The 23,116-nt window shown below is 37.6% G+C and overlaps 2 protein-coding genes and 2 long non-coding RNA genes across 7 annotated transcripts; 2 read left to right on the top strand and 2 right to left on the bottom strand.

Annotated features, from left to right (window-relative positions):
• Positions 1 to 412: 412 nt before the first annotated feature.
• Positions 413 to 4,103, bottom strand: LOC309512173 (uncharacterized protein). 2 transcript variants are annotated; one of them, XM_082187635.1, is made up of 10 exons: positions 4,041 to 4,103; positions 3,068 to 3,169; positions 2,639 to 2,871; positions 2,178 to 2,271; positions 1,875 to 2,074; positions 1,666 to 1,783; positions 1,488 to 1,579; positions 1,269 to 1,375; positions 884 to 1,060; positions 413 to 735 (listed from the first exon to the last, which is right to left on the bottom strand). In XM_082187635.1, the coding sequence occupies exons 5-8, from the start codon at positions 1,926 to 1,928 to the stop codon at positions 1,271 to 1,273; spliced, it is 369 nt and encodes a 122-aa protein (XP_082043761.1). In that variant the 5' UTR covers positions 1,929 to 2,074; positions 2,178 to 2,271; positions 2,639 to 2,871; positions 3,068 to 3,169; positions 4,041 to 4,103; the 3' UTR covers positions 413 to 735; positions 884 to 1,060; positions 1,269 to 1,270. The 2 variants fall into 2 exon arrangements, with proteins under 2 accessions (XP_082043761.1, XP_082043762.1); XM_082187636.1 differs by lacking the exon at positions 4,041 to 4,103 and having other exon boundaries at positions 2,220 to 2,271; positions 3,068 to 3,255.
• Positions 4,104 to 5,659: 1,556 nt separating this feature from the next.
• LOC309512476 lies at positions 5,660 to 6,472 on the top strand. The gene is made up of 3 exons (XR_014211048.1): positions 5,660 to 5,722; positions 5,807 to 5,877; positions 5,963 to 6,472. It is a non-coding gene; the product is annotated as an uncharacterized lncRNA (long non-coding RNA).
• Positions 6,473 to 9,423: 2,951 nt separating this feature from the next.
• On the top strand, positions 9,424 to 10,971 carry LOC309512475. The gene is made up of 3 exons (XR_014211047.1): positions 9,424 to 9,526; positions 9,658 to 9,735; positions 9,828 to 10,971. It is a non-coding gene; the product is annotated as an uncharacterized lncRNA (long non-coding RNA).
• Positions 10,972 to 14,396: 3,425 nt separating this feature from the next.
• LOC309512502 (uncharacterized protein) lies at positions 14,397 to 22,042 on the bottom strand. 3 transcript variants are annotated; one of them, XR_014211061.1, is made up of 5 exons: positions 21,976 to 22,008; positions 21,459 to 21,565; positions 20,591 to 20,656; positions 20,423 to 20,502; positions 18,376 to 20,172 (listed from the first exon to the last, which is right to left on the bottom strand). XR_014211061.1 is itself a non-coding variant. In XM_082188122.1 (3 exons), exons 2-3 carry the CDS (start codon positions 21,541 to 21,543, stop codon positions 16,066 to 16,068), a joined length of 1,839 nt encoding a protein of 612 aa, XP_082044248.1. In that variant the 5' UTR covers positions 21,544 to 21,565; positions 21,976 to 22,042; the 3' UTR covers positions 14,397 to 16,065. The 3 variants fall into 3 exon arrangements, 1 of the variants encoding a protein (XP_082044248.1); XR_014211060.1 differs by lacking the exons at positions 18,376 to 20,172; positions 20,423 to 20,502; positions 20,591 to 20,656 and adding exons at positions 14,397 to 14,863; positions 14,906 to 17,819 and having other exon boundaries at positions 21,976 to 22,042; XM_082188122.1 differs by lacking the exons at positions 18,376 to 20,172; positions 20,423 to 20,502; positions 20,591 to 20,656 and adding an exon at positions 14,397 to 17,819 and having other exon boundaries at positions 21,976 to 22,042.
• Between the last annotated feature and the right edge of the window lie 1,074 nt (positions 22,043 to 23,116).

Consider the following 23,116-nt stretch of genomic DNA (forward strand, 5'->3'; position numbering starts at 1 on the left):
GCCATAAGAGTCAGATGTTCTCTGAATGTGGTTTGAAAATTTGGTTTTGTGTTTAAGGTTTTGAGAATGTGAGTTTCAAGAAATGTGTTTTAGCAATCCAGAAAACTGTAACATTATACTGTTAATCAGGTCACAGCTGATAAATCTACACAATTGAGTGGTGAAATGTTTTGAGTACCACAGAATCACATCAGTTGACTATGAAACCTGTACTAGATTACACAGAAAGCACATTGAATATTATGTTGGGGAGAGAATTATTCCTCATCATTATGGTGTTCTTCCTTATAATCTGCTTCTTCCATGTCTCTTAACAGGTTTCAATTGTTATACAGCACCCTACAGTTCAACTAATGAAAGTTACTGTACCACACAGTGCATGCATGCATGCACACATTTCTATGTATGTGAAAGAAGAGGTAACACTTTGGTTATATTTATGGTGATAAAAAGCAGATTTTATTACATGCTTTATATTCATAGTTAAGGTCATTGTCCAGAAGTATGAAAGGTGTTACTGTCTTGTAGATTACAGTCCATCATCAGATATTTCATAGTCACTGTCGTACTCATCAGCTGAAGCACTGTACAAGAAGTTGATGTCCTCTGCTCCAGACAAAACTTGCAGGTAACAGTCTCTTGCTTGCACCTTCATTTCTCTGATTTGATGCCACTTTCTGAGGATGATGCTCTGCAGACCTTTCAAACCTTCTTCACTTAGGCCACATTGCGAATCTTAAAAGAGGAACACAAGAATATAAGACCAGCATTAGAAACTTTATAAACAGTCATCATTGTTGTGTATATTTATTAGGGCTGCCCCCTAATAGTAATCTTTGGTCGGGGCAACCCTATGTTTATGTAATTTATTACAAATACATACTTTTCATTGTCTCACTGGAAAACAAGCAGGACAGCTCTCTGAGGGTATCGGAACGAGTTGAAAGAGATTTCCAATGGTGGTCCATCTCTGCAACAAGAATCTTCTGCTCCTCCTCAAGTCTCCTTACTGACATGATGATGTCAAACGCCTTTCTCTTTGTCCTTAGATCGACAGAGTCTGGAATGCATTTATGATAAATAAATAAATAATTTGTATTAAACATCAACCTTCAAAGAATCTCTGAAATAGTATGGGGTTACAGAATGACATTTGAAGCATTGTGGGTTATGTGTCATTATGTATCAGATTTGTCAGAAGCAGTCAACAAACAGTAACAATTACAATTATTTGTGACTAAATGTATTACAAGTAATCATTTCCTCACCGTCAGCCCAATCCTTTACACCATTCTTCCAATTGGCTCGCTGTCACTGTCAATTGCGCTTTCATGGACTCTAGGTTTTGTAACTGGCTTTGCAGAGCTTTTGTGGTCTACAATAACAAACAGTGGTAAGAAACAAAAAACAAATGCTCAATGCACAGCTTAATACACTGCTAACATGCAGTACTGAACATCTAAAATTAATTCTACTGATGTCATTACCTTTTGATATCGGCAGGTCAGTGAGATAGCCAAATTGTTGAACTTTTGCTGATTCCAGCGCATGGCCATGAGAGTCAGCAAGTCTGTGCATCCTGAAAAACAAAGAAAATATGATGTTACCATATTCCTCCTACGTATTATGTAAGGATGTAACTAGTGCAGTATGTGGTAATCTTACCTGCTTTTGACATATGCTTACTGGTTACTGCAATCCTAGATAGGAAGGCATTGCACTGTTCCACCTCCTCCCCTAGTGTTAAACCAGCACCGTCCTGATATGCCCCACTCCATTTTACCTGGTTAAGAATAAAAAAATAAAAATAAACAGATGTTTGCAGATGTTCAGTTTAGATAATACGATTCTATCACATAGCAACACTTCCTTACCTCGTATTTAAAATCATGGGCTTTGGCATGAAATACCGAAAGGAATGGCTTCATGTTAAGAAGGTGCTGGAGCTCTGGAGCAGGACTCTGTGCCGACACACCACAAGCTCCAATCCCTCCTCGTCTACCTTGCTGGCAGATCTTTATGAGGTATCTCTGGCTGCTGACCACTCCCCTCCACAAACACTTCTTCCACTGAACTACAATATGGAAAATTGTTGATGAAAATAAGACTCTCCTAAACAAACTCTTCAGAAAGAGGTTATTATAGTGCTGTAGTCTAATTATCATCTAGAATTTTACATGTTTGGTTGTGTTGTGAATGTGGTCTACAAATCTTTTTACGTCTTCATCCTTGGCTATGAAGACGCCTTCAAAGATGGCCTGTTCCTCAGATCTAAAAAAACAAAAAAACAACAATTGATGATTGACAACAATTTATAACTTAAAATCTGAGATTTCTTAGTTCACATTAAAGAGCTATGTTTTCTTATTAATACAAACACTGTGATACACAGTTTGGAGTAGCTAGCAGCATTCTTGAAACGGTAATGCTTGCGGTTTCCATCAACTGAAACTGCAAGCATATCTAGGGTGCATGCAGGACAGTTGAAGGGCTCTTCCTTGCATATGTTGTCCACCTCAAATCTCACAGCCTCCCACTCAAAAAAACTTTTCAGAAAACTGTCTGCTGAGATCTTGCTTATCAACCAACAACTCAAAGATATCAACAACACTGCAGGATAGATAAATTCAATACTCACACGACCAAAGCGGACCGTTGGCTGATTCAGTATTCTTAAAAATGCTTGGCAGGACAGTCCTGGTGCCGCCATCTTCATTTCTTCAAATGAAAAAAAGACATCTGTGGCATAAACTGTGGCAAATTGAAGGGTTGCAGGCCAGTAGTCACTTCTGTTTAGGGCATCGACTCCAGCAGTCCAAGTGGATTGGCATGCCTCACAAATTAACTCGGGCATGGTTCGATCATGTCATCCTGGAAATATCAAAAACACATCCACTGTAATGTAAACCAGGGTTTGGGTTCTTTGTACTATTTATATATTACTTTGTATACTTCATATATTTTTAGTTTTATATCTATGTCAAACTTGTACTAGTCGCGTATGGATATATATTTATTTTAAAGATGCTTCTCAAACAGGACAAAATAAAGTTCTTCACATTCTTACCATTCATTGTGACCACAGCAACAATCTTTCCTGGACTAACCCTCAATAACTCTGGTGAACAACCACAGATTTTGTCAGGCATCTCCACAGGTACAAGCCGGACTGAAAAAGAGCATACAGTACACTTGAATTATGTTAAGGGGGTAAGGCTAAAAATAATTTTTGAAGCTGCCGAAGAGGGACCTAAAGAAAAAGAAAAAAAACAAACAGAATTGAACATTTTACACCAGTATTCTCTTCATCTGTGTTGCCAGAATGGGCTAAATTGTATGTGATATTCCTTTTCAATAAACAAGAAGTGAATATTGTTAATTACATTTTAGATAGAAATTAGACAAAAATTGTCAATAAATGTAAGTTTTGCTCTATTTCAAAAAAAAAAAAAAAAAAAAAAATTCCAAACAAAGCCACATCAGAACTTCTAATATATATATATATATATATATAAATCAGTCAATAAGTTATGACAGCATTACTTGTTACATTAATTATACACATTAATTGTTTTATTTCATATTGAAAAATTGTGATGAGCCACAATTTAGTAGTTATGAATTAATTTGTATTGTTAATTATAGATTTATTTAGGTGTTAATTATATAATTTTGCGTGGATTTTAAACAATTAGGCTGTAAAACAAACCAATCTGGCAACTGTTCTTCATCTGAACATTTCTAATATTGGATAATAGTTGTGGGCTAATGTAATACTGAAAATATTACATTCCCCTACGATACATGATGATTATATGCGACAAAAATGAACTTGAATTCAATTAGCTAACTTTGCTAGCCTGCACATTTGGTGCAGCAAGCTATATTTTTATAATGCCTTCTATTATTTACCGTCATACGAAATTGCCACCTTACACATCTAAAGGTTATAAACACAACTTCTTGTCCTGATTCAACAGTTTTTAGATGTGTAAATTTAAGAATAGTATCAATCTCTATTAATTAACTCTTCTACTTACCAAGTGGGAAATCGCAATGGACCCTGGGATCGCCCCATACAGTGACGTCAGCGTTATTCATTTCGAGGATTTAATCAATAAAAAATAAAATAAAAAATAAAATATTAATTGAACACAATCGTAGCATATTATATATATTTATTAACATCAACAAACCTCCGATAAAAATACGTTACCCAGCATGCTCTAGTTAAAGCAGTGTACCTATGTACCAGTTCCTATGACAAGAAAACGCTTAAACTGCTTACTTGCACGCCGTGGAGCGTTGTTAAACTCACCTTTGAATGCGGTTTTACCTGCAGTTGAGCGTTGTTTTGGTTAAACTCACCTCTGAATGCCGTTTTACCTGCAGTTGAGCGTTGTTAAACTCACCGCTGAATGCGGTTGCACACCATGTGCGTTGTTAAACTCACCGCTGAATGCGGTTGCACACCATGTGCGTTGTTAAACTCACCTCTGAATGCCGTTTTACCTGCTGTGGAGCGTTGTTAAACTCACCGCTGAATGCGGTTGCACACCATGTGCGTTGTTAAACTCACCGCTGAATGCGGTTGCCGAACGCGCTAAACCTTTGCGCAGAGAGGGCACTTTGATATCAGATTGCGAGGGTTTTTAAACATCAAAAACCAGTTGGAGGGCCAGATAAATATCATCTGGGGGCCGCCATTTGACTAGCCCTGGCATAGATCATTTATTGTAGTCTATTCCTTTTTATTTGTATTTATTGTAGCCTCGACCCATACACAGCAGACGGGTTGCGGTGTTACCCAAGACGTCAAATTTCAACGCCGCAGGCTCCGGTTCAGAGTTCTATAGAAGTCAAACAGACTACCCTGCACGTTGAAAAATGACGCCAAAGGTATACCCAGTGCGTTAAAAAGTGACGCCAAGGGGTCCTGGCCAAGCGTCCATATTCAACGAGTCCAACTGCGTCCTGTAAAACGCCCGTGGGTTGCATTGATGGTTGAAAGCCATGAGCGTCTCTCACACACGATAAAGGGTGCGTGTTGAATTCGGCCAATATACTCCTGCGGGCAATTAAGGGATGATGGAACCTATATTGTCGTGTTTTTAGTTAGGATACCTAGCACACATTCACGTTTAAATTGAGTAGGCTACCACAGGCTTATTTAAAACTTAACGAAATTGTAGCCTACGCATGCTACTGTTGCTGAAAGCGTCTGATATCACGCACTTGGATTGGCTAGCAAAGTCCAACTGCGTCCTGTAAAACGCGGGTGGGTTGCATTGGAGGTGGTTAAGCCGCGAGCGTCTCTCACAGACGATAAGGGTGTTGAAAATGGCGAATATCTCCTCTCAAAAGATAAATAATGGAAAACAATGACCTCCTATATTAGGTGTAGGCAATCCTAATCATAGAGCAAACATAAGTCGTTGCTGAAAACGTCTTTAGTCTGTGCAGTCGGTCAATGTTGAGGTGAATTGACGACTGGCGAAGCCCTGAGCGTGTAATTACATCGCGGATGGTTTTACATTGAAGTTGGTTGAAAGCCATGTGCGTGTCATCTATACGCAAAAGGGTGCTATATGCGTGGGCTGAAAACGCCGAAGGACGTGACAAAACGGCCTTATATGACGCCCTGAGATGAGAACGGGTTGGTGTGACTTATGCAATCATTTGCACAGACACTGAGCAGATCTGGCATAAATCAAGGACCTTGGTAAGTCATATGTCTGTCATGTGAATTGTATCTATGCACATGTAGCTATTGTGATGCCATGTCAAAATGTGTCTTTGCTGTCAGGTTGTTAGACCAGGTCCGGTGGGAGACATGGAGGTCCGCAAACCCCAAAATTCCATCGCTGTTTGTGTGAGGTGAGATTATATTACCTTTAGTTTATGTGGTTAATATGTACGCTGCAGTTTTTTTGTTAACATTTTTTCACTTCAACATTTTCAGAAGTTCTCTCTACAAAGCACTGGACAGGGAAATGCCAGATCTTGCCACATTGAGAGTGGCAGAGGAATATAAGGACTTTCCCCCTTTGCTTTCACCTCTGGTGACCACCATGGGCATGTCAGCGGAAGACCCATTAGTTCAGTCAGCTTTTGGGGCAGTCCAGGCAGGGAGTGTGCTGTCAATTTCAGCTAAAACCACCAGAAATGCTGGAAATCATCAACATCCCAGATGCCCCTGCCCAACCTTCCATTCCTATCCAAAGCTATAGGCTTGAGCCAACCACATGCGCCTATGTGTTATCAGAGGAGGAACATGTTCACTCACCTAAAGGATTATTAGGAACACCTGTTCAATTTCTCATTAATGCGATTATCTAATCAACCAATCACATGGCAGTTGCTTCAATGCATTTAGGGGTGTGGTCCTGGTCAAGACAATTTCCTGAACTCCAAACTGAATGTCAGAATGGGAAAGAAAGCTGATTTAAGCCATTTTGAGCGTGGCATGGTTGTTGGTGCTAGTGATGGCCAGATCGAGGCCTCGTGAAGCAATGAAACAGTTGAACCAAATGTGCCATATTGTTTCGAGGCTTCGAATCAATCCGACACCCGTCTCAACGGTGACACCTAGTGGTCACTTGCATGTGTTGATCTGAAACAACCTTGACGAGCCATTAAAAAAATTTGTTGTTTTTTTATTATTATAATTTTCTAATATGTGAAGATTGTAACCTATAGGCTCCTCACTGTGCATAATGTTATTTTGGTCTTGCAAAATGAATATTAATAAAAGAAATCAAGCCACAATGTCTCACTTTTTTAGAGATTTTTATTCAAAAATATTAATTTCTCTGCTGTGGAAGGACTTAGACTACTTCTTTTTTTACAGATAATTTCTCCAGCCTTTGAAAAAATCCTCTCACAAGGGACACTTGTTGCTGGCATGCAAAGATATATATATATATATATATATATATATATATATATATATATATTGTTTCGGTGATTTTCCTTTTATTGTGACAGGACAGTAGAGAGATGACAAAAAAACGAGGCGGGAAAGGTCCACGAGCCGGGACTCGAACTCGGGACGCCCGAGTGCAAAGACGCTACATGTCGACGCACTGACCACGAGGCCATTGACGCAGACGGCGGAGATATATTTTTTTTAGCTAGGACATACAAATGAGGAAAGATTACTGCTATCTCTTTCCAGTTTCATTTAAATTCCAGTTAAATTTAAATGCAAGCCTAAATAGCCTATAACTAATCAAATCGCACTATGTCACTATATCACCAAAAATCCGCTATCTCAAAATCAAACTCCTCTCACAAAAACCCACGAGGTCAATATGCGTTGATTTCACTTTTATACAGATGTGCGACTGTGTGGTCTGTTCCCGACCGTGTCAATCAAACGCTGATTCGGCGGACCACACCTGATGAAACACTTAGTGAAACACTTCGAGGCTTCGTTTGGCCATAGTCACGTGACATGGGTGTTTTGAATCACGCTTCGGATCAGTGTTTCGAAACATCTGCGCTTCGGGATCTCGCAAAGCTTCGGAACGACTGTTTCGCGTCAGCCATCCTTAGTTGGTGCCAGACGGGCCGGTCTGAGTATTTCACAATCTGCTCAGTTACTGGGATTTTCACGCACAACCATTTCTTGGGTTTACAAAGAATGGTGTGAAAAGGGAAAAACATCCAGTATGCGGCAGTCCTGTGGGCGAAAATGCCTTGTTGATGCTAGAGGTCAGAGGAGAATGGGCCGACTGATTCAAGCTGAAGAGCAACTTTGACTGAAATAACCACTCGTTACAACCGAGGTATGCAGCAAAGCATTTGTGAAGCCACAACACGCACAACCTTGAGGCGGATGGGCTACAACAGCAGAAGACCCCACCGGGTACCACTCATCTCCACTACAAAAAGGAAAAAGAGGCTTCCTGATACTGTTCGTTGCTCAGACTCGCTCTCCCAGTTTAAAACTAGATTAAAGTCGCATCTCTTCAGCCAGGCATTCATATAATCCTACAGTTCAAACTACAATCCGGCCTCTAGCTCATAAATGCCAGAGGAGAACTGGCCCCCGACTGAGCCTGGGTTCTCCCAAGGTTTTTTTTCTCCATTAAGTCACCTGATGGAGTTTTAGGACACCATTAGGTCACTTGATGGAGTTTTTCGGTTCCTTGCCACTGTTGCCTTTGGCTTGCTCAGTTGGGGATATTTTGGGGATATTTAATTTAATTTTATCAATCAATAAATTCCTCTTGAAACAAACTTTGTTGTATTATTTTAATTTAATACTGTGAAGCTGCTTTGATACAATCTGTATTGTGAAATGCACTATACAAATAAACTTGACTTGACACTTTAGGCCCCTTAGTGCCAATTGGGCATCGTTTAAATGCCACGGCCTACCTGAGCATTGTTTCTGACCATGTCCATCCCTTTATGACCACCATGTACCCATCCTCTGATGGCTACTTCCAGCAGGATAATGCACCATGTCACAAAGCTCGAATCATTTCAAATTGGTGTCTTGAACATGACAATGAGTTCACTGTACTAAAATGGCCCCCACAGTCACCAGATCTCAACCCAATAGAGCATCTTTGGGATGTGGTGGAACGGGAGCTTCGTGCCCTGGATGTGCATCCCACAAATCTCCATCAACTGCAAGATGCTATCCTATCAATATGGGCCAACATTTCTAAAGAATGCTTTCAGCACCTTGTTGAATCAATGCCACGTAGAATTAAGGCAGTTCTGAAGGCGAAAGGGGGTCAAACACGGTATTAGTATGGTGCTCCTAATAATCCTTTAGGTGAGTGTATATATGAAATCGCTACAGGTGTCATTCGACATGGCCCACAGGGTTGAAGCTGCAACACGGGAGCAGAGCTCATGCCAGGAATGGCATCGACTGAGAAAGATGCGAGTCACATCTACACGCTTTCACGAGGCATGCCATGTTCGCTGTCATACATTAGCTGAAAATTTGGCTCACAGAATTTTGAGGGGGACTGTCATGACGAAGGACATGAGGAGATAAATCGATATGGAGCCAGTTACAGAGTACTGCAGTTTAAAAAATGTGAAATATTCACCCTGCGGGTTCATTATACACCCTGATGGCTGGGATGCTCTCCCGATGGAGTCGTTTTCGATCCTTCTGACAACCCACTATTTGGCCTGCTGGAAATAAAATGCCCCAACATCCAGAGTTATGTTGACTGTCCCTACCTCAAAATGTCAGATGGTTCTTTGCAGCTTAAGAGGCAGCACAAGTATTACTCGCAAGTACAAGGTCAGATCCTCCTAATGGGTTTCGAAAGGTGTGATTTTGTTGTATGTGCACAGGAGGACATGCTTGTTGAGCATATATACAAAAATGTTGATGTAATGTGCACCATTAGAGACCGAGCAGATCTTTTTTTTTGATTATAATTTTTTTTTACCACTACCTACTGAAGTGTTTGCGTGATAACCAAGTCATTTCAGATAACCAGTATCTGGTGGAGAGTGGCTCATGAAGGAATGCTTCCATCAAAGGCTTTGAGTGAGTATACTACAGAAATGAATAACAAAATCTATTTAAATCTTAAGTTGTAGTTTATTTTAATTATTGTAATTTCAAACAGAGCAATTACAGCACTTTTCTGATTCTTGATATCTGTGCATTTGCTGCAGATCTTTTGTGGTGGAGCAGGACCCGATGACAGCGGCATTTGTGGAAAAAAGGGAGAAAACCTGAAATAAAAATATAAAGTAAAATAATTTTGTTACTTCTAATACAAAAATCAAATGACATTGTGCTGTTAAAATGGCTGCTTTTGTATAATGTTTGTGCATTTTTGTAGGATCTGAAATGTCAGCAGACTGGTGTGAGCACTGAGGATGAGGAGCCCAGAGCTGAATCCTGGAAATGGTGCCATGGATGAGACCCTCCATCACTCCACCTGCCCTTATTGCCTCAGATTGTGAAGCACAGTGCAGGACGCAACAACCTCAGGCACGAAGGCACGGCTCACATCTAGCTGTGAAGAAAATAGAGCACCAGTGTGTTTTCAGCATGCCAAAGGCTCGTTCTACTATGCTTCGCTCACAGGAGTGTTTGCTGTTAAGTCGAGTCTCACAGGTTCAGTACAGGCTCTCTGTATGAGGTGATGAGGGAGACGGTGCACTCAGAGGATAGCCTTGATGTCCCTTTCCCATCCATGATCAGATTCTAGTCTGACTTCAGCAATGAGGGACATGATGGACGGCAGAGACAGGTGAAGGTGGGAACGGTGGTCAGCTGATTCATCAGAATAAAGCCGCAGAATGAAAACCGCTGCGTTGAGATGACAGCAGGATGTAGGGGTCACCGCCTGTAAATATGTGATTGTTAGAACAATAAGTTTGAATAAAGCTTTGTTTTATGTGTTGTTGACTTGTGTATATATATTTATTTATTGTGATGTTTACTTTTTTCAATCTTTTACTCATTTATTCATGCTTCTGTGTCAGTAAATAAAATATAATTAATTTCATTAATTAATGCATTATTTCATTGCGTGTTCACTGCATTTATCTAGTGTGTATTCATGCATATCTATGTTATATGACAAAACAAATTACATTTTGCTTGTTTTACTCAAATATATAATTTTCAGTAAAAAAAAGAGAAAAAGTAATTAAGTATTGGTCAGCATTTATCATTATTATCCTGCATAAGTGTTGGTGGGCTAGCAATGCAATTCATTTTGGGGTAATCTTAATTTTTAAGGAGTGATGCTTGAATTTTCCCAGAATAAAATCAACAGGTTTCTCCAAAGGTGAGATCTTCGCACAGCTGCCCGTCTCCTTTATACAGACATTACAAACGCTGAGGAAAACCGTTCTGGGTAGGGCTGTCGAGTTACTGATGTTAGTGCACCTGTCGCTCATATCCTTTTGTTATTGCAGAACTTAGTTACATAAAGATCAGGGAAAGATACCATGGTTGTATCTTTCAACAGTGAACAATCATAATGACAAAAAAAAAAACCCAGAAAACATAAATATCATGGGTTTGTGTACATCAGAATACACAGGGGGAAAAAGCACAACGACAAAGTTAAATATCTTTGAATAATTCATCATAATACATAAAGAAAATGCATTTTTTGTTTGCTATTTATAAGCCTGAGGGATAAAACGAGAGTTAAATTCAACAAGAAAAAGAGGAAAACAATTTAAGCAACTTTTGCTTGTGGGCGAAAACTTTGGCTTATAAAATGAAGAAATTTAACAACATATTCAAGAGATGACGATTTGGGGGTTTCTTAATAAAAATTATATATTTAAGGATAAAACTGTGGGTCACATTAGTGGGTTAAAAATATAAGAATTTATTGGTTATACTACAATCACAAAATAAATGGGCAGCTGTTTCTTCAACAAGACCACAAAAAGCAAGTTTCATCAATATCAAGATATTTACAGATAGATGAATTAAACCTGTCGCTTATATCTTTTAAGTTGTTGCGCTTGGGATAACGTTGTAGGTCACATGATAATGGCAACATGGCGGATGATGTACGGCTCACATTCATACTTAACGAGATCAGGCTATATCGTACCTACTCTTTTAGCGCGCGTTAAGTAAGTACTCATTGAAATTAAGTACCTACTCAGTGAGTATACGGTTTCGGACGCAGCCATTGTTCACGGGTGTCCCTTGTCTAGTCATTAGTCTTGTGTATTTAAGCCCTTTTGTCAAGTATTGTTTCCAGCCACCGGTTGGAAGTCCATGTTTATGTTCAAGTCTTGAGTTTCATGCCACGCCATGCTTTTGTTTTATGTTTGTATTGAATAAAACTGCACTCGGGTTCTGCAACTTGCCTTCAGTGGACTCTTTACAGCTCCCTTCATCTAAACATCGGTTTTATGACTATTTTCATGTTCTACTTCTTTACCAGACAATGGTCTTTGTAGTCACTTTCTAATAATTAACTTTTACATACTAGGTGCATTTTGTCTCAACAGGAAAGTGAAAACTTTAAGAATGCTGAGTCCTAAACTGTGTCAATATAGCACTAGGTGTGTCAATCTCCCATGACACTGAAAGAAAAAGCCTTCATAACAGACACAAAGTATGACTCTAATGCAATGTTTTATTCTAACATATACTGTATATCTGCAATGCCATAAACAGTTCAAGAGAACAACAGTGAACTAAATATTCACTATTATACAAACAAGAATTGACTATATCCGTTTACAGACTCAAGCAGATTATGTATATACACTATGTATATATGAATGTTTAATTATATTAATATAAAAAGTATGAGTGTCTCCTTTCTGAATCTTTGTACACTATGATTGCTTCCCAATTCTTATTTGTGCATCCTCGCTTCCTTTCCTCGCGTCTCAGCTCCACCCCCTGTAGGATGCGAGGAAAGAATACAAGGAAAAAAAATGAGGACGGAGAAATCGAAGGAAAGCTTATTTATACATTGGAGTACTTGATCACTCAGCAGCGTCATCAGCAGCACTCAAAGGATCTGCCCTTATGTTGTTGAAGTTTGGTTATTTAAGAAATTCATAAAATAATAATAAAGCTACCCTGTTGAAATATGTGAGATGTGTGGTTTATTTCAACTGCAAAGGTAAAGTATCAATTAAAATTATTGTGACAGATGTGAAGGGGGAGGAGAATTTATCCGTGCGTCACGTTTAGTCGATAAAACACTTCCGCAAAGGATACACCTGTGTATCCTCGCTCATCACTCCTCAGGAAGCCTCATCGCGGTGCAATCAGAGAATTGAGATGTCCTTCAAGATGGCTGATCTCGATCGGTTTCCGGGTCATAGGATGGAGGATGAAGGAGTGAGGTAACGAGGAGGGATATTGAGAAAATAAGCAGCTTTGTTATTTCATCAGAACCAGAGAAAGGATCTTTGATATTGTCTTTGAGAACCACTGCAACAGAGAACATGCACATAATAGCCTTTCGGTAACAATTGTTGCATTATAGGATCTTAATCAAATATGTATTTGAATGGTCATTATCATATATGCAGCAAAATGCAATGCCGTTCTCTAAAGGTAAAAGTAGTTCTGCATGTAGAGAATAGCAGAATAATAAAACACAGATCACCTTGGACCAGCAAAAGAACAACAACAAAAAACAGCCAAACAGGTTTAATTTTTATGTTGCATACTGTACACTATGTTGTATGTTGCATACTCAATTATTGTAGTGTAACTATATTACATCCCTTCATCGTTTTAATCTAATATCATTTTCATAACAAAACCTAATGGCATACACTAAGAAAATCATATGCCTTTTTAATTTTAAGTTTGAATTTAATATAGGCCCATTTAGACTCACTTTTCTCATCTTGTATGGAAGCTGGAAAAAAAAGAAAAATCTTTTGGGCATCATGTCCAATATTAACCTTAAAATGAACATGTTGGTGAATTCATATTACTTAATAAAACACTCACATGGATTAGGGGAGCAATCACTCTGTGACGTCACAGAGCCTCGTCTTGAATAAGAGTGAGACAGTTAAACCAGGATAAATAAAGAACACTACAGAAACATGAAACTGCATGGTGACACTTTAAAAGAGTCTCTAAAGGAACTGATGTTTGGTTTATTTTCCTAAATGAGACTAACCGTTCTGGGCTACTTGGTTTCTGAGCAGTCTTTAGTAACGCCTGTCTGGACTTTCCCTGTTGCCAGTGACCAATGGGGGGCACGTACTGTTACAGAAACTCATGCTATAATGCAGGATTGGTCAGATCTTAAGGATATAGTTTTGTCACAATATTTAATGTTCAGCGCAAACAGAAATTGCCACTATTCATTTCAACTTTTACTGTAGTTTTCATTGTTCTCACAATTTTTTCCTGATTTGCCAGACAAGTTCATATAAATACAGTTTTTGTTATATTGATAGGCTATAAAAGTAGAAAAGACAACACACTGAAAAAAAGTGTGCAATATTAAGTACAATATAAATGCAAAAATAGTAAAAATGCAGATGTGACGAAGGATTTTTGTGGTAGAAAGTAATTTTCAAGCCTTGCTTAGAAAGGCTGAAGAGCATATCCAAATCAAATCTGTTTATTGGCTTTGTCAATAATAGCCAGACATTTGTCTGTGTTTAAGGAGATGACGTAAACACTCATGAGTAAGTAGCGGCTCCTGACCATAAATTTAGGTGAGGCAGTCACTGGCTCATAGCGCTAGCGAACATTATATAATTAATATATAATTGAGATTATCATGTGATTTACGTTTTACATTATAATCGCTGAAAACACACAGACTCACTTTAGGCTGATGTCTTGTTGTCCTTGCTTAGCCCATCCTGAGGGTGGCACTCTAATGTTGATTGACAGGTTATAAATAGCTTACACACACACACATAAAAATTTTGTCTTAAAATGACCTTAATGTAGTCTAGTATTTATTGCGTTCAAATGTTGATATAGAATGTTAGGAATTGAGAAGAGAGGAAAATAAAGCCATATAGATGCAACAAATATAAAACAAACACAATCGAATAGTTTACAAAGCCATTCACATGCAATGCTCACAAAGCCAAATGAAGTCCAGCTCCCACTCTTTGGACGTAATGGGTGGAGCTTGACCTAATTATGTTTAAGGGTAGGGTAAAGCAACCAATCACAGTTTGTTTTGTTGTGCGTCATGTTTAGGGGAGTGAAAATGTAGAAAGTCGATGTCCCATACAATAACAGACCAGCATGAATCTAATAAATTATTCATTCAAGAATGTTGTGCAAGTTTACTGCAACAATGGAACGGCGAACTTCACATACTTTTGAAAATCCAGCGTTAAGTTGATCCTGGTAAGCGCTCATCATCACAGTCACAAACAAGACAGCTTTACTCTTCCATGAGGGGGTTTGTTGCCAGGTGGATCATTAAAGAACGTGACACACGTCTCCAGGAAATCCTTTAGAATTCAACCAATCAGAGGACAAATTCAAAACTCCTGAAGTGATTCCCATTTTGTGTGCCATATGCATCAGACGTTCAGCCAATGGTCCGTGAGCGTGACGTCTGAGGCTGAGACTAGGGATAGGGTTATATGGCTAAGGTTAGGGTGTAGTTGGAACTTCTAGCTCTGCCCATTGCAACCAGAGAGAGAGAGCTGGACGTCAAGCTACAACCATTGGCTCTACATGAGCAGCCTCTCTTAAAGGGATAGTACACCCAAAAATGAAAATTAGCCCATGATTTACTCACTTTCAAGTCATCCTAGGTGTATATGACATTCTTCTTTCAGACAAATACAATCGGAGTTATATAAAAAAATAAAAGTGCTCCATACGGCTCCAGAGGGTTAATAAAGGCCTTCTGAATAGATATGAATATGATATGAATATTTTTCTTACACAAACGCATCGCAGAGCACTTTGATGATGGATAGATGCACTTTTATGGACTTCAAAACAGAAACGGCCATTCACTGCCATTATCAAGCTTGGAAGAGCCAGGAAATTCTTTTAATACAACTCAAGATTGTATTCATCTGAAAGAAGAATGTCACATACACCTAGCATGACTTGAGGGTGAGTAAATGGGCTAATTTTAATTTTTGGGTGAACTATCCCTTTAACATTAGCACTTTTGAACCAAAGGATTTACACATTCACTAATTTAGTACACTACTCCACACATCCTCCTGCCTCAAGTTAAACATTGATGGAGTTCACAATTAGACTTACTAGTTGCTGAACTGATGCAGACTAAACTGAAGCCATACAAGACATTTTAATATGTCTCACTTTATGACTTAAAATAGTCTAGAAACGTATTATTTGTTGCAGAATGCTGAACATATGTATGAGTTAAATTTAGGATTGATTATTTAGAAGTTTATATAAAAGTCTGTCTATGTATTCAAGTGGATGAATGTTTTAATGGGGCACAGCACAACCTGCCTCTATAGATGAGCCATGACTAAGTAAAACTATTTACTTGGTGATACAAAATAAAAAACAGCAATACAGTACGTCCACCACAACACTATTGGAAATGTTCACCCATGACACTTTTTAGCACAACACAGCAACTTTGTTTAACACAATTAAGGCGCCATCACATGACCCCCATGAAAGTCACTTGTTACAATGTCAGGTTTTTCTCCAGTATGGATTTGTTTCTTTCGGTTCAAGTAGCTTGCTCTGGAATTAGGTTTCACACAGACATGAAATCTCCGATGCGATCTTAAATTGCAGAGCCATTTAAAACTCTTTCCACACCGAGAACACAAATAGGGTCTTTTGTCTGCATGACTTTTCAGGTGTATCTCTAAGTGTGATGGCAAAATAAATGTTTTATTACACTGATTACAATTAAATGGCCTTAGTCCAGAATGAATGCGCAGATGATTTTTGAAATTGCTCATCTTTGTAAACCTCTTGCCACACTCAGAACACTGCGATTTCTCTCCAAAATGAGTTTGCAGATGACTTTTAAGCTGTCGTAGATAAGCAAAACTCTTCTCACACTGAACACACATGTAAGGCCTGTCTCCAGTGTGAAGTCTCATGTGAGCCGTAAGGTTTCCTTTAAGTGCGAAACTTTTTCCACAAGGGCAGGAGAAAGGCCTTTCACCAGTGTGAATTCGCATGTGAATCTGAAGTTTTGATTTGCTTTCACAAATCCTTCCACAGTGATGGCAGGTAAAAGGCTTCTCATTGGTGTGCACACTTCTCATGTGGCCATTAAGAAGTCCTTTATATCTGAAACTCATACCACACAGATGGCAACTGAAAGGCTTTTCTCCAGTGTGAAGTTTCATGTGATAATTAAGGAGTCCTTTATGAATGAAACTCTTTCCACACTGAGGGCAGGAGAAAGGCTTTTCTCCCGTGTGAATTTGTATGTGAATCTTAAGGTTTGATTTGCTTTCACAAATCCTTCCACAGTAATTGCACACAAAAGGCTTCTCATCAGTGTGAATATATCTCATGTGACGACTAAGCTGTCCTTCAAGAATGAAACTCTTTCCACACTGAGGGCAGGTGAAAGGCCTCTCTCCAGTGTGAAGTCTCATGTGGTAGTTAAGGGATGTTTCATGTTTTAAACACTTTCCACATTGATGGCACTTGTAAGGCTTCTCCTCAGTGTGACATTTCATGTGTGCCTTAAGGTTGTTACTTATTTGAAACCCCTTTCCACATTGGTGACATTTGAAGGGCTTCTCTCCGGTGTGAATTATTACATGCCTGTTAAGGCGTGCTATGTCTTTGAAACTCTTTCCACACTGATGGCATATAAAATGGTTCTCTCTTGAGTGAATTTTCATGTGTAAATTAAGGGTCACTTTATGTATGAAACTCTTTCCACACTGATTACATGTGTATGGTCTTTCTCCAGTGTGAATCCTCATGTGATCCCTCAAGGTCTTGCTTCGTATGTAACTTTTCCCACACTGATTACATGTGTAAGGCCTTTCTCCAGTGTGAATCCTCATGTGATCCCTTAAGGTCTTGCTTCGTGTGTAACTCTTTCCACACTGATCACACGTGTAAGGCTTTTCTCCCGTGTGAACTCTCATGTGGTTTTTAAGGCTTCCGTTTGTAGTGAAAATGTTCCCACACTGTTGGCATGTGAAAGGGCATTGTCCAGTGTGATTTGCCTCGTGTTTTTTAAGGCTTTTTTCATAAGTGAAATTCCTGCCACACTGAGGACAGATGTAACACTTTTTAGAACCTGCCTTCCGAGCTCTTTTTTGTGAGGACGCCCGTTCAGTCTGTGAGCAAAGTGTTTCTTCATGATGATCTTCCTCCTCCATTTCATTCAGTTCTTGACTCTCCACTTTCATCACCACCAGGTCTATGGTAAAATAAAAGAATAATTCAAGTTAACCCAGTTTAACGGCACAAAGTAACATCATAACATACAAAAAATCAGGCAGAGTGCATACAGAATGCTCATATTCTGGTGACAAAATATGCATCACGTGCACTGTAAGTAGACACTCGCGTACACATAAAAAATAAAGTATACTTTGGGCTTAACACCCTAAATGCAGAACCAGGCACTTTTCCTATAAAGTGCTATACACACACTTGAGATACAGTATTTACAATCATCAATCCAATTTTCCTATGTAATCATATATATTCTTTTAGTGTTTTACCTATGTATTAATCTAAACTCTTTGAATGTATGTTTCATCCTTACTTAATCAAGATCACATACTATGTGTGGTATCTGCGAGTTTCTATTTTAATTTCCTGAATGACCATTTACATTATATGTTGATGCCTATGCAGCACATGAATATTAGAAACTTAAATTTTTCTCCATCAACACCCAATCAAATGACATATTATGCAAAACACCATGCTCGAAGACAAAGGTGTCACGATACACACACACCCACGGGTAGATCCAAAAGCAGTATTTATTAGGGTAATCCGTGCTCACAATCCAAACCAGGCAAAGGGTCAAAATCCACACAAGTCAATCCGAAAACAAGAAAAAAAAAACAGACTTCAAGAAGTAGTGTGACATAAAACAAGGACTCCATGACAAACACTGAAACAAACAGGGTATATATACACACAGATACTAACAAGGTGACGGGAAACAGCTGTGTGTAAAGATCAATGAGTGACAAAACAGGATGATGGGAAATGTAGTTATGAGTGAATGACACCGTGGGGGAAGAGGACCTCTAGTGGTTACCCAGGGAAACACAAATCAGACACTGTGACACAAGGATCATAAACTTTCCATCATAAAGTTTAAGTTACCATTGGCTCACTGACCACCTGAGGTGTGACGCCATTATGGTTTAAAAGATCATCAATCACAAGATCACAGGCGGATTCAGTTTGTGCCAGGCAGCAGCCTTGTCTTTCCAATTATGAAAGATCCTCTGACTGTTATTTGTGGGTCATGTCCATTCACTGGATTCCCCAATCATGCAGAATTTGGCTACATGGTCTGAGTAGTACTGCACAATAAGAGAGTTACTTCCTATACCCTGGAAATTAACATTTCTTAGAATTAATAAACAATTAATTATTCTACATCAAGTTAACTCTTACGGTCACACTTTAGATTAGAGTCCAATCCTCACTATTAACTACACCTTTTGCCTCAATAAACTCCTTAATTATTGCTTATTAATAGTTAGTAAGGTAGTTGTTAAGTTTAGGTGTTGAGTAAGGGATGTAGAATATGGTCATGCAGAATAAGCTATTATTTTTGAGCATTATAAGTACTAATAAACAGCCAATATCCTAGTAATATGCATGCTAATAAGAAACTAGTGAGAACCATGCTTTGAAAGTGCTATATAAATCCTTAATGATGTTATAAATAACTTTAAGTAATAGTTTATTACTATTAATTATTATTATATAAATCTGCCTGATCTTAGAATACTTTATTGTGAACTTATTTAACTGACAACAAGTTGTTTCAATTAGGTACTTTATTTTTTTATTGACAAAGGAAATTGTAGAGAGAAAAAAATGACAATGCTCTAACAGTGATTACAGGGTTTGTACAGCGTTTGTGTTTATTGAGAAACTGTATGATGGCGGTTTATCAACAACTTCAGTAGAGGTTACATAGTTACACCATTAGGTGGTGGCAAGGGACTGACTTTAAGAGTGAGTTAGTAGATTCATATCTATCCATAATGCATTTTTAAAACATTTAACAGTACGTCTTTTTCACCTGGGAAGTGATAATTTTTTCATGTAGGCCTATATATGATTGACAAGAAAAATGAAAGCTGTATCACATACCTGAAAACATGTGAGCAATATCACGCTCATAGCCATGCAAAATGGCTCAGTATCTATATCAAATGGGCTACAGCATTAATTTTATGTGAAAAGATTGTATTTGTGATAAAAAAAATTAAACACTAATTTCATTTATATATAGTCTAAGTCAAGTACTTCAAGCACTTTAAGCACCTTGTACGAACCATGTTATTAGCTGAATACAGTATTAAATGGTATGACATCTGAACATGATTAAATACAGAATATATATATATATATATATATATATATATATATATATAGAAACACAAAATAATGTAGTTCCAGTGAAATATCTTTACAGTCATCTGTGATGTCTCTATGTCCATCATTATGTGTTTTGGTGTAACTGAGTGAGTGACAGCTTCTCTCTGCAGATGATGAGGTGTGACAGCATCTGTCTGGGTAGAAAAACACAACTGTCACACTGAGTGCCATTTGTTTAAGTAAAAGCAATTAGGTCAAACGTAGCTGTTGTGAATGTTATTACAGTTCATACTGTATGTTAAAATGAAGAAAAATAAAAAGATAAAATATCATGGGATGGATTTAATGTTTTTTGTGGACTAGGCATTTGCAAGGATAAACCCAAGAAATAATCAAAAAACCTCTAACAGTATGGATCATAAATCCAATATCTATGTCACTTACTTGCTTAGTGGAGAAGAGGAGAGAAGTATCATCAACTGGACCAATCTTGTCACACTTACAGTACGTGCTCCGTTTAAAAACTAAGAAAAAGAAATTACAGTATGTTTTCTAGGAAACCAGTTAAAATTTGAAATTTGAAATGTATAGACATTTTAAGAATGTTATTACCTGTTGAGAGTGTTGACCAGATATGTAGTTGTATGGTTGAGCTCCAGAAAATCAATTATGTGATGGCTTTGAAAAAAGTTTTTGAAAGTTACAGATTAAAAAAACAAAAACAAAACAAAAAACAAACAAAAAAACAGGTGGGAATGAAGAACCCCCAAAGTCTTAATTTCAGCATAGAAGGTTTACTGACACACACAGAAAAAAAAAGGTATAAAAGCTGTCATGGTGGAAGCACCTATTCATAAGATACACCTCTGTACCTAAACGGTGCATATTGGTACCTTAAAAGTATTAGTACCTAAATTGTAGCCTAGATGTTAGAACCTAAAAGGTATAAAAGTGTACCTTTTGAAAAGGTACCACCCCAGTGACAGCTTTTGTAACTTTTTTTCTGAGAGTGCAGAATGATATGGTTCTAAATAGAACAATTACTATGTGTAAAGAACAATTAAAGAGAATTCTGATCAATTTTAGATCAAACTGTGGGGATGATAGTGGACATTAGCAGATGAGAGCTACAAGTCAGGACCAGTGGTTAACAGCTTTTAATATCTAAACACAATGTAAACACACACTTCTGAGGACTTCACATTATTCACTCAAGAGTAAATGAAAGACATAGATAACATGAGTACTACACAAATTAACCTGCAATCCATTCAATTGTTTTTAAATTGTATTTTTATTTAAGAAATATATTTGCCATTATGAGAATGATAGCCTATTATTTAGCTAAATGTCCTAATTTTGTCTGTCCACATGAGGTGACCCACTCTGTGTTTAATTAGGTGTCACATATGATCTTTTATCTTTTTGTTTAGAGGTCAACATTTTAATAATACAAATAAATTACTTAATATGAACCAACCTGTATGATCCTCAGCATCTTCATTTTTCACTCTGAATTGTTCAGCAATACTTATGTCTTCAGTCTCCTCTTTAATAAATTCCATCTTGAAAACTTGTTTCTTGTTCCTGCATGTTTGGACATTTTGTCATGTTTAATATGAAGAAAACAATTAACGGAAATGAATATAAAATATAAACCCAAAGCTTATCTGTTACACATGCATTTATGCGCTTACTCACAAACAAATAACAATCATAAACGAGCAATTTACTAGCCAAACTATCAGGGTTCATGTAACGTCTTACAGTACAGTGGTCAAATACAAAAATATAACAATAAAACGGGTGTAATATAATGAAATAATCATTACTGAAGACACGATTTAGAAAAAGGAAAATTGAAAGACAAGAGAGAAAACGGCAATTATCCATTGATTGAAAGCCGAACTGCAAAGCGTTACACGGCACCATGCACACATAATAATTCGTTTATAGATTATTAATGCATTTAACGATTTGTATCAAATTAAACGCACCAAATGCATAGGCGTTCCAAAACTCGAACCTTTGTTGAGCCAGAGGAGAACGGTCCAGCCTTATGATGTCATTACACCAGACCAAAATAAAAGTCCCGTCCACATATACTGCCTAAAATCACAGAAAGTGCTTAAAAATATACATGCATAAAAGACTACATACAAATAATATGTCAAAGACAATTAGAGAAAAGCCTGACGTATACTGAAAACTATACATTATTTAATCATATTTAAATGCTTATTTATTAGATAGGCTACTCATATGTAGTAGCCTACTTATTAATTAGATAGTACTTATTGATACTAGTAGTTATTCAATAGATACTAGTACACATTTATTAAAAATTACTAGTAATGATATTTTATTTTACTAGTAAGCTTTTTGGTAACACTTTATTTTAAGGGTCCAGAATTATGCATTAAATACACTAGTAATTAATGATTAAATTGTCCACACTAATGCATTAGTGAAGCACGAACACACTAGTAATTCATGATTAACTTAACTTACTCTAAGGGCATATTAGCCATTATTTACAATTTATTAAACAAAACATTTTTGTCACAAATGTGTACATTAACTTTAAACACACCGCACAGCCGCACAGACTATCCGACAGCCTTATGGGAGAGTTGTGAGTCAAGGACAATGGTGGGGAAAGAGTTAAAAAGGGAAACCAGGGCCCAGTTTTTCAAAAAATGTAATCTGGATCAAATTGATCCGGATTTGGAAATCCCATGTTTTGCTATCCAGGATCACCTGATCCATTTTACTTTTATGCCAGTTTTTTAAAGGAACCTTGGATTGGATCACTGTGATCCAAATACCAAATTTCAGGATCCAAATTGACCAAATCCTGTTTACTACAGCCTTAAATGGAACCAACAGTGTAGCCTACTGGCTTAGTAAAGAACAACAGTTGGCAAAATACCGGTGGCCACAAATAACCATTGTTTATTTTAATTTTAAGAAACAGAAACACTGTAATAAACAGAAACATTTTACTTTCCTTATTTTGTTATAATGTTAAATTGTAGATTTTTTTGTTTTACCATATCTCATTAGATGTGACATGCTTCATATATGCTTCAAATATGAAGAAATGTATATATCATCAGTAAACATTGATTTTGTGAT

Source organism: Leuciscus leuciscus (genome assembly GCF_965113295.1).
Source record: "Leuciscus leuciscus genome assembly, chromosome: 13".
Taxonomy (NCBI): Eukaryota; Metazoa; Chordata; class Actinopteri; order Cypriniformes; family Leuciscidae; genus Leuciscus; species Leuciscus leuciscus.